At 48.5% G+C, this 11,762-nt stretch overlaps 1 protein-coding gene across 2 annotated transcripts in view; it reads right to left on the bottom strand.

Moving 5' to 3' along the window:
- Positions 1–9,697: 9,697 nt before the first annotated feature.
- Positions 9,698–11,762, bottom strand: part of LOC119442543 (serine hydrolase-like protein) — a 31,731-nt gene continuing 29,666 nt past the window's right edge. For both annotated transcript variants that reach the window (XM_037707455.2, XM_049662228.1), the window contains exon 3: positions 9,698–11,627. In XM_037707455.2, the coding sequence (XP_037563383.1) occupies positions 10,658–11,627 (970 nt within the window). In that variant the 3' untranslated portion in view covers positions 9,698–10,657. The remainder of the gene's footprint in view (positions 11,628–11,762) is intronic.

The raw sequence follows: 11,762 nt of genomic DNA, 5'->3' as shown, positions 1-11,762 counted from the left end.
AAATGAGAGCAAGACATCTGATTGGATGACGCGCGCGGGTGACGTCCTGTACTAGAAAAAGAGGACGTGAGGAGGGCACGCACTATAGGAGTGCGCCAGGGTGCCTCAATACATAAAAATCTCATTAAGGAAGAACAGGTTATACATGGAGAAAGCTGCGAACCAATACATATAACAACCTGCACATTCTCCATAAAATTCATCCAGAAAGATATACGGACACATGCCCATGGTGCGGGGGCACGCCAACCCTAGACCACATCTCATGGGCATGCATGGCACATGCACAAAATACAATCACAGAAATTACGGAGCACACACAATGGGAGGCGGCGCTGCTCAGTTCACAGGAAGAGGTCCAAAGGGTCGTCATCCGATAAGCAAGACGGCGCGAGGAAGCCAGTGGGGCCATTGTGTAGGGGCTTCACCCATTGAGCGTTTTATTCATCAATTAAGTTGTTGCTGTTCTTCAATGCGCACCTCCTCTCCCTCACGGAGCTGCGGGCGAGAAAGACATCGAGGCACCCTAGCGCGCGCCAGCTGCGAGCTCCCCATCCGCATTAAAGTCCACAACAGACACTTCCGCGTCGAGCGCTGCCGCCTGATGGATATAGCCATTGCAACAAAGTTGCAGCTAGGGTACGAGCGAAAGTGGGAGTCGCTTTTCAACTGGGGTGATGTGGTTACAACAAGATATGCTACGTCGTGGTATCATTTGGCATTGTGGCTGGCAGCGAGATTCCCACACCGCGTGCCTGCTGGTATGCCCATAAGGTTTGGTAATTCATGGATGGCATGAGGATGTGCAGAAGATTACATAAGAAAGCTATCGCTGGCTGACAATCATCTTAGATGGTTTCTGCCACAATGCGATAGCATTATAGGCGGACTTCGCCCCCTTTGAAAGAATAACGTTCCTGTGACGAAAAACATGGGCGAAGGCAGTGCGGTCTAACACAGCCTCTCAAAGCCTCTCATTACAAAATAAAGCAGCCCGAAAAGAGCGAGGAGCAGGCTTCTGTTGAAAAGAGAGCGTTTGAGAGAAAGGTGATGTCGCGGTCTGTTTGCGAGCTCCACGCGCAGTGCACGACTGCAAAATTTAGCCGAGGTGTTCACAGCGGCATATATGCTATCCGCGGACTATTTTTTTCACCAAGCCCTATAGAGGTGGTTCAGGACCCTCTAACCTTACACGTATCATTTTTAGTTCCATAGCTCATTGCGCTGTCTAAAGCTCCTTCTCAAGCTTATTTGTTACGAGTTTCCGTCCCATATATTGGCACTGGTTTTGCGACCATTATTATCCGGCTTCATTTCTATTACAACACGCGTTCTAAAGTTGATAAATAACGTTTTACTCAGTGAATCTGTTTAATTTGCAAACTAAAAATTTCGATCTGTTGCGCAAGTAATGTACGTCCGCCTCTAACATAAGACACCTGAAAAGGACAAATTGCGCCGTCACATTATATTTTTCTTAAAGAAATTCTTTCAAGATCAGCAAAAATACAAAGAAAAGAAAAAGGTACAGTCAGTGCATATGCCAACCTCGAACCGGCTTCGTGAGTGTCAGCGCGGGAGCAGAGCTCGTGAGAACGTCCATCAACGTAAGCAACTCTTTATAGGCATCTTCACTCCTCTTCTTCCGCACACTGTAACAAGCTAATAGACACTTCCGTCACGCTGACGTATCTGCCTTTCCTGAAATTTCACGTCTTTCTCAACGTGTGCTAGTTCGCCAGAGCTGGCTTTACCGCAATGAAAAGCATTGTCAGGGGAAGCCCACTTCCGCAACGCTCTTCGTTTCATAGTAGGGTAAGTGCTTATTATACTCATCGAAGCTGGGCATCTTCGACTCTGAGTCTATAGCACCACATCTATTAAACCATCAGTGCATCGGACACCTGCAAGAGTCGTGAGGGTCTATTGTTTCATCATGCAACGTTCGGGGCGCGCGCGCCTCGCACTGAACGCTGATGGTTAATATTGTGCACAACGCCCGATAGCGGCATTGTGCTAAGAGAAATATGATCACGTTGTTAACGCGATCCCAATATTAGTGCAACTTGAACATTGCCCGACTGCCATAGAATCTAATGGGGACGCTCCCGAGTAAGCTGCGGTGATTTTGACGTCACCGCTGACGTCACGCCGGGGTTGGCAATGGGAACTTCGGTCCAAGTAGCATGATGTCATGAAGTAGAGTTCTAATTTTAATTAACACATTTTAGCCCATTTTAATCAGTAAGTCTGGTGAGGTCCAATAAGTAATGACATTGCATACTGGAGTCGATTAGACAAGAGCTTTGCATACATTTTGTAGTCTACATTCGTCAGTGTAATGGGTCTATAGCATTCTACAGACCTCAGTAGTAGTAGTAAAACTTTATTATATTCAGAAACCGGACGGGCTCCTACGCCAGTCCCTCAGAGGGGGTAGGGGGTGAAAAACGGAGTTTGTCCAGCAGGGTGTTGCCCCTATTCCAAGGCCACACTAATCCGCTCAGCTCGTTGCATCAGTCGTAGCTGATCTTCCAGGGCCGGGCTAGACAGCAGCGCCTCCCATTCGTATCCATGTGTGTGTGTAAAAACTTTTTATTTACAAAAGTCCTGAGGCTCGACTATTTCAAGTCGAGGCGGGCCGCTCCCACGATGGCACCGTTAGGCCCAGCCCTTCAGCGACATCGTGGGCCCTCTGGACAGCCCGTAGCTGATCTTGAAAAGATGAACTCTCTAGCATCTTCTTCCAATGGAGCCATTCTTCTTCAGGGTTGGTGAGAGTCGCAGGGCATCCCGCGAGCATGTGTCTGATCCCAATGATGCCATTACACGCATGACAATCTTTCTTGACCTCTCTTTCTGGATACATTTTATCAAGGTGGTACGGCGTGGGATAAGTTCCTGTTTGTAATAGTCTCATTGAAACTGCCTGAGCCCTGTTCAGCTTTGAATGTGGCAATGGAAATTGTCTGCGTCCTAGATAGTAGTGTTTAGTAATCTCGTTATATGTTAATAAATTCCCCGGCCTGGTGGTGGACGGCTCGGTTGTGACTGTCACGGCTAGCAAGTCCTCGTGCCAAGTCATGAGTAACCTCATTGAGGTTAGCCCGGGTCTCGTCCACTTCTCCCATATGCGCAGGAAACCATTGGATTTCAGTTCTCATACTCATAGTGTTTTCAATAAGTTTAGCTGCAACCGCGGCCACGTAGCCTTTATCGAAACCCTTTATAGCAGCTTTCGAATCGCTGTAAATAAAAGTCCATTTATTGTTCCTGATGGCTAGAGCAATTGCCACTTGCTCCGCCACCATGGAATCTTTGGTAAATACAGTGATGGCATCTTGCACCTTCCCTTGAATGTTTGCTACTACGGCAGTATATGCTTCTTTCCCTGTCACCCAGGCAGCATCTACGAAAGCCGCCTCTTGATTCTGCTGTTGTATCTCCCGCAAGAGTGCTTTAGCTCTTGCCTTTCTCCTTTTGATATTGTGCTCTGGATGCATGTTTCTAGGGAGAGGGGTGGTTCTAATCAGATCCCTAATCTCAGCTCGCAACTCCACTTCATCCTCCAGTGGGCGCCTTGACCTATTTAGCTCTGCCCCTATTGCCTGTAGTATATTCCTGCCGGCTCGTGTTTTTGCCAATCTTTCCTGTTGCGCAAGCTGCTGAGCCTCCGCAATTTCCTCTATTGTGTTGTGCACCCCTAGACTCATCAATCTCTCGGTTGCAGTGTTAATCGGTATTCCTAGGGTAGCTTTAATGAGCTTCCTAATCATCGTGTTAAGTTTGTTAAGTTCTACCTGCGTCCATTTGAATAATCCAGCAACATAGGTGAAATGACAGAGAGCAAAAGCATGAACTAGCCTCAAAGCACTGTCTTCCCCCAGGCCTCTGTGTCTATTGGTAATTCTCCTTAGTAGCCTAATTACTTCATCGGTTTTATTTGAGATATGCTGTATTGTTCTATAGTTCGCATTATTCGCTTCTATGTAGAATCCAAGAACTTTGATTCCTTCGACTAGCCTGATTGTAGTTCCTTCGTGAGTGTGTAAGTTCACTCTGGGCTCGTCTGTCGGGATGTAACCTCTTGGTTTTCGACCTCTTCTACGATGTTTCAAAACCAAAAGTTCCGATTTGACTGCCGAACATTTCAGCCCCATATCTTTCAGTGTATTCTCTACAATATATACACTTTCCTGTAATCTGGTCTCCGTCTGTCCTACGTTACCTTTGGCACTCCATATGGTTATGTCGTCAGCATATATCACGTAATGTATATCCTCAATTTTCTCCAAATTTCTGGCAACCCTAGACATTGCTAAATTAAATAGCATGGGCGAGAGTACTGCTCCTTGCGGGGTGCCCCTATTTCCCAAGTTCTTTGCCTCAGACTTAAGCTCCCCCAACATGAGGTGTGCAGACCTATTTCCGAGAAAGTCCTTAACCACGTTAAAAAATCTCTTGCCTAGCCCCATCGCAGAGATAACGTCAAGTATGGCCTTATGATATATGCAGTCAAAGGCTTTTTCAACGTCCAAACCCAAGAGCGCTCTCGTGTGTGCTGGGCTGGCCTGTACGAGCTGGTGTTTGATCAGGAGTATAGCGTCCTGAGTCGACAGCCCAGGGCGAAAGCCGATTAAGTTGTACGGTAAAATGTCGTTTTGTTCAACGTATTTCGTGAGTCGATTGAGAATAACGTGTTCCATAGCCTTACCTAGACATGATGTTAGCGAAATAGGATGGAGGTTGTCTAGAGTGAGCTGTTTACCTGGTTTTGGTATGAGGATAGTGTTGGCCACCCTCCATTCATCCGGATATACCCCTTTTTTCCAGAGTTCATTGAAGTGGTCAGTTAGATAAGTGATTGATTCATCATCCAGATTCCTAAGGATCTTGTTAGTTATTCCGTCGGATCCCGCCGCCGACCTACCGTGAAGACTGTGGAGAGCCGTCCTGATTTCGCTCTCCGAAAAGTCGCGGTCCATTTCCTCACATATCCCACCGGAATATTCATAGCACTCATCACCATCGTTCGGTCCCTTAAGCGGGAGATATTTGGCAGCCAATCGATCCATGATTTCCTCCTGAGTTCTATCCCGAATTTCTTGATGAACCAACTTAGCTATTGCTGTTCTTTTCTTCACCCTTGTTTCATTTTCGTTAAGTAAGTGCTTGAGGAGATTCCAGTTACCCCCGTGTTTAATCCTACCATCAGCAGAGTTGCAGATCTCGTCCCATTGCTGCTTTGCGAGTGTCTTCGAGTGCTCCTCAATCTGCTTATTTAGTTGCGCTATCTTCTTCCTAAGCCTTCTGTTGAGTCTTTGCGTTCTCCATCTTTGTACTATAGATTGTTTGGCCTCAATCAAGTGCGCCAGCCTGCTATCCATAATCTCAACGCTTTCCTCTGTCTTAATTTCTTTAGTGGCCTCTTTGACGTCCTCTCTGAGCTGGTTGACCCATATCTGAAAGGGCTCTTTCTCAGCCCCTAATGTTCCCATTTCCCTTCTTTTTGCTCTGACTTTCCTGAAAAGGTCCCAGTCTGTGCACTTGAAGAATCTAGCTTCCTGCCTCGGCATGCCTATGGTTATATGTAAGATATAATGATCGCTGCCGAGATCCATATTCGAATTTTCCCAACTAGCTCCTCTTGAGTTGTTAACGAAAGTGAGATCAGGTGTGGAGTCCCTGCATGTGGACGTGCCACAACGGGTGGGATATGCTGGATCAGTGATCAGGCATAGCCCCAGATCTACGGCAAGGCTCCACAGCCCTTCTCCTTTTTTTGTATTCCAGCTATATCCCCATGTGTGATAGGGGGCATTAAAGTCCCCTCCAATAATGAGCGGGGCAGTTTTGGCAACCGAAAGTGCCTTGTTGAAGAGTGCTCTAAAGCTCTGTCTCATGTCCTTGGGACTGCTGTAAATGTTCAGACAGAAAATGCTTTGCGCCTTGCCTCTATTCCTTTTGAGTACTATTTCTACTAAAATACATTCAATTTTGGAATGTCTAAGGTGAATGTTGTGCTCTATGTATGGTAGCTTTTTATCAATGAGGGTTGCCAATCCCCTCCCTGTTTCTTTGCCCCTACATGTCGTGTTGTACCCAGTAAGCTTGACTTCATCCGCTAAGGTTTCCTGCAACATAATTACCTTTGGCCTAGCCCCAGATGATTTGATTAACTGTCGCAGTGGTGCCTTTTTGTGTTGGAATCCGCGACAGTTCCATTGCCACACAGTGAATCCATGATTACTGTCCATGATTATTGGATGAGTCCGCCTTCCTATTACCTGTTAATGTCCTCTTTGTGATGGCTCCTGACGTTCCAGGGAGCGACTTTACACTCTCCACCTCTGATGGCAAATACTCATCGTCATCGCCATCGCCTCGCGCCTCAATTTTCCTAAGTCGTTTTTCCGCCGTTAGCCTCCATTTCCATAATTTGTCTACTTTAAAGTTAGTCTTTTCCGTTGTCTCTCTTATCGCTTTAATTGCCTCTTTAATTTCATTGAGGGCCGAAAAGACTGAGTCATCCTCGGAGCTCACCGCCCGCTTTTTAGGGGCAGGGGAGCTATCTTCTTCCCCTGGATCGTTGCTTTGGATTACAGGTCTAGCTACTGCTACACTAGCATGGTTCTGCTGCGCTTTCTTTCGAAGTTCTACTACCTGTCTTGTCAATTCTTCATTTGCTTTTCTTAAAGACGTTACTTCCTTAATCAATTGCTCTATTCTGGCATCATTGCTTCCAGCCACCGCCGCCGTGACGTCCCTAGCGACCCTCACCGTACCTTTAACTTTGTCGGCCCAGGCGGTCTCAGGTGTCTTCTTGCCACCAGGTGCTGAGCCCCTTTCCTCGAAGCGCACCTGAGCTTCCCTTGACTTGGAACGGCTTCTTTCCCTGGATTGCGAACGGCTTCCTTCCCTGGATTGCGAACGACGCCTGGATCTAGTGCGGCTCCTGGAGCGTGAGCGCCCCCTGGTGCTCGGGTGATGGTGGGGCACCGGCTGCAGCTCCTCCAAAGGCGCCCTCGTTATCGACCGGGATCTGTTGCGTTCTCTCCGACGAAGTCGTACAACGTACGGGATGTGGAATCTTTGCCTACATGACTTGTCACCAGTTGGATGATCCCCTTCACAGAATTTACACTGAGGCACGCACACGTGTTCCTCTCCTGGGTTAACAATCCCACATCCTCTACATTGAACAAAGTCTGGTGTCGGGCACACATCTGAGCGGTGCCCTACCCTTCCGCAGGTATAGCAAACGTCAAATTGCTTCCTGAATAGGTAGCATCTCACTAGAGTGGACCCGTATCTAACAAAATTGGGCACTTTGAGTCCGTCAAAAGTACTATGACCGAACCGGAAGTCTTGATGCGCTTGGCAGCCAGCGCAAGTGGGTTCAAGTCATGCACGATGTTCCTTGTTATTATAGCTTGCGTATCCCTGATGTCCACTCTTCTGATGACCCCTTTGCACGTTGCATGTGGTGCCGTCTCGTATGCGTTCACCTCGTATTCCGTTTCCACGATCTTGAAGGACTTGATTCTAACGTGTGCCGTTTGTTTCGTGTTCTTCTCCGTGTTCTGCACACTTCCACGTGATGTGAAAGAGTGTTGGTGTTGCTCCACACCACGGGCATATGTCTCTGTATGCAGATTTATGTAGGTGTTTGTCTGTAATTTTCGCAACACGGTTGCCTCCGCAGCGCTGTTTTTTTTTTTTTTTTGTCACTACTTTTAGGGATTAAGGTAATGAAAGGCTGTTCCATACGTACAAACTTACTTCTAGTCCGAAAAGCTCTTCAGCATTGCTCTTCCCACAGTGACCATATTGCACTGCATCAGATCGATTTAGCACAAACATTTGATCGAGTGAACCACGCCTTCCTCTTCAAACGTTTAAAATACGTTAATGTTGGCTCCGTTGTTTACAAAGGTGTTCGCATGTGCTACGCTAACTGTTCCATCAATACCATTGTCAATGGTAGTACGTCCGAGCCGGTGTCTATCCTTTCCTCTGTAAAACAGGGTTGTCCATTATCGCCACTTCTTTTTGCCCTTTATTTAGAGAAATTGTGTATAAACATTCTAAAGTGCAGTGAGATTCATGGTATTAATATTTTTTGGCAACGAACTCAAAGTATTGGCTTAGCTATACACCCACGCCACCAATCCCTTGACTATTATCACCAAATATTATGGCGCCGCCTTCAGACCCGCACCCTTCCCTCCCCCTACTTCCTCTCCCGCATCCACCCTGGAGCGTACACCCCCTCCTGTGCTCAATGCACCCACCCCCACGCTACCCTATCCACATTCTTCTTGAATGCCCGGCGTACCCTCCCTCGTGGGACCAGGAGCTCCTGACCACCTGGGAGGAATGGGAGACCCTGCTGCGCTCGACGGACCCGGCCAAGCAGAAGATCGCCACTTACCGGGCCGCCCACGTCATGGAACTGCATGAACTCACAAACGTGTAGTACAGTGTGGTCGTGCGGGGATCCCTTGATGAAATAAAGTTGCTTCCCTCTCTCTCTCAAAGCATTATCTTAAGCAGATGATATTGCCTTTTCCTGCTCAGAGAAACCGAGTATTGCCAAATTTTTATCACTGAGTGAAAATTTTCGTATGGCTTCTAGGGCCCAGATAAATTGATCAAAAAGCTCGTCTTTTGTTTGGTTTATGGGGATGTACGACGACTCATTATGCTGGTATAGAATGGACAACAGTGCCAGCTAGATGTATTGGTGTTCTTTTGATGCGTATAAGCTTAGCGCACATTTCTGGCGAGAACGGGTACCAGCACTTCAACGCCAAGCGGATACTTTTACGCCCCACCATCTTTCTATAATGTTTGTAGGGCGGCGGCTTGTAACCTGTTCCTGGCTACCAGCGTTTTTCATTTCGAAATTATTTCGAATTTCCTTTCGAATTCAGTTTTTTATACCTTAATTTCTTTATAGCGATTAGCGAGGCAAAGTTAGAACGCAGGCGAGTGCCTGCGCGGACAAGGAACGCGCGGGTAACACAGGCTTCCGAATGCGAGAGCCAGGGTGACGTGGCGTCGCGGCGATGCCCTCTCCCCTCACACATCTGCCGCGCCGCTCTGCTCCGCCGAGGCGCGCACGTGGCGTGGCGTCGCAGCCATTGGGAATTTTGGTGCCGTTTCGCTGCTCTAGACGATAGACGCCGGCTTTTTCGCTGAATGGGCCGTTTGATGCTTTCGCATCAAAACAAATTGTGAGCTACGAAGGTAGTATTTTATAGCTGCAGATAGTCCTGTGCACGTGTACACTATTTTACCACCATGGTCTTATTTTACCATGCATATGGCACGGTCATAAAGAAATATCAGACTGCCTTATCATTCCGACGCATTTACTGCCTCGCATTGTTATCTAAGATGTACACCTGGGAGAGTTTCATGCATGTGCCCGATAGACTGGAGAGAGCCATATCAGTGCCATCGTGGAAAGAAAAAAAAAAACGTTCACACATGCACGGTGTACAGGGTAAACGAACAAAAAGGGCAAATGAAACGCTCTCACGAAGGGCCTTTGTCAGCGCTTTTTGCAGTGACGACAGCGTTTACAGACCGCTGCTTTATGACAGGAATGTCAGATAACCAGCACTGTCAACAGCTACAGAGCTTTGACCGACATCGCCATCTCAGAAACACAGACACAGGCACCGATAAGCACTCCGTCAGTAAAGAAATTTTATTGGCCTGAAAACGAGTTCTTTCTCTAAGGCATTCGGGAAGAGCACGCATGGCACCTCTCACATTTCAGCGGTGCTGCGGCTCGTTTAAAACGCAAGAACACACAAATGATACCATATACACCTACGCGAAGATATGAGTAAATCTACAATATGCTATATGTACAACACATAGTTATGAACGATTGTGTTTGCCCTCGTCTAGAATATACGTTTTTCTATACATATTAACATGCACTTGCGATATACGTGCGACCGTTCCTTTTTTGTTTCATTCACGATCACTGTATAGTTATCAGTGATGAAATTGCTGTAACCCTTCTATTCCTGCGTTATCGTTTGATACTTAAGTATCAAGTACCATCCTTACTGTGTCGGGACCTGAGTGTCTTTGGACTAAATTACTATAGAGTTATAACAGAGAGGAGATAAAAGGCGTCTGCGCGCACGGACAGTGGCACGGTGAATTGACCATGTGCCTGTCCGTATCACGTAGACGCAAAAAAAAAAAAAAAAAAAAGAATAGTGACCGTGGCTCCATGCCTTCATAAGCCATGTTCATTTGACACCGACGCTGCTCGCCATTTGTACGACGTTGACGCAATGCTTCTGCTTAATTTTATGACTGCGCTTCGAAACTGTCACGTGATGATAATTCCTATGACGTCATGCGGCCGTCATTTGTACAATTTTCTTCCCAAGGCGCCAGTAAGCCACGCCATTGTGATTATTACCTCTTTCGTATTGACTATATATACATGTATATATGCTTGAATAATTCCAAACTACACTTCTTCTTAACTTTCCTTTCTCCATGGCTTGCATACCGCGGGATAGGATCCCCCCAATATGTTATAACTTATAGTTCTTCCCTGATCAGGAAAAAGAAAAAAAGAACTGTGTCGTCATGCACCAGACCCTCTTGGTGCAAAGTTTGTTCATGTGCACATGAAGTCGTTCACCCTGCGCGCCACCGTGTCCGGATCAGTCACGTGCCCGTTGTTCTCGCTCTCCAGCACGACGTAGCTGAAGCGCGAGCATTGTTCGGCACCGAGGCAGCGCACGATCGCCTCCAGGGCGTCCAGGTGCGGCCTTGCGCCATCCGAGAGCCTGCAGTCCCGCTGCAGCACCAACAGGTTGTTTCTGTAGCGCGGAAGCGTCCTGTCGAAGACGCCCGGGTAGAGCCCCTGCGGCCGCGCGTGCCTCAATCGGCGGTCGGTCGTGAACACGTAGCGGTCTCCGAACACGCGCGTGCAGCCCCTTGCCATGAGCAGCTCCGCCGAGGCGGCGCTGTGTCCTCTCGATGCCAGGACGTCCATGACCTCCTGCCTGGTGTACGAATCGCGATGGTCCTCATCTTCACCCACGCACTCGTGCGGCTCGAAGCTGGGGCACGTCGCCGGGAAGGATCCCTCGACGGACGCAAGCCGAGGAACCCTGTCCGGCTGTAGCGCGGCGAGGTAGTAGCCAATGCCAGCGCCCATGCCATGACCCAGGACAGAGAAGGTGTCCCACTTGAGGTGGTCGACGGCCGACAGCACGCTCTCGACGTAGCTGTCCAGGGTGTAGTGACCGCGGGCCGGAAGGTGCGAGGACAGGCCGTGTCCGGGTAGGTCGAGGGCCACCAGCTTGAACTCGGCCTTGAGGAAGGGCACCAGCGGTTCGAAGACGGCCGCGTTGTCCAGCCAGCCGTGCAGCGCCAGAACTGGCTGTCCGTCGTCGGGCCCCCACTGCTTGCCGGCCAACTGGCCGTTCGGCACCGGAAGCACGAGGTCGCGGGTGAGACGCTCCTTGAGCGATGCCGAGGACGCCTCACGGCGCGAGCCCAGCACTCGAAACGGCTCTAGGCAGCACCGCGGCGTCTCCCGCAGCAGACCTCTCGCCAAGACTAATGCAGGGCTGCTCAATCTGCGAAGGTTTCCATTATAGAAAAGAATGTTGGGGGCACGGGGTAACACGAAGTTCCGAGGGAGTAACAAACTGGTTGACTTTGTGATCTTGTTTCGCGCACTTACACTTGCACACTGCTACTGCTACTTTTTA

This window comes from Dermacentor silvarum, chromosome 2 (assembly GCF_013339745.2).
Source record: "Dermacentor silvarum isolate Dsil-2018 chromosome 2, BIME_Dsil_1.4, whole genome shotgun sequence".
Taxonomy (NCBI): Eukaryota; Metazoa; Arthropoda; class Arachnida; order Ixodida; family Ixodidae; genus Dermacentor; species Dermacentor silvarum.
This window is presented reverse-complemented; position numbering and strand designations above follow the sequence as displayed.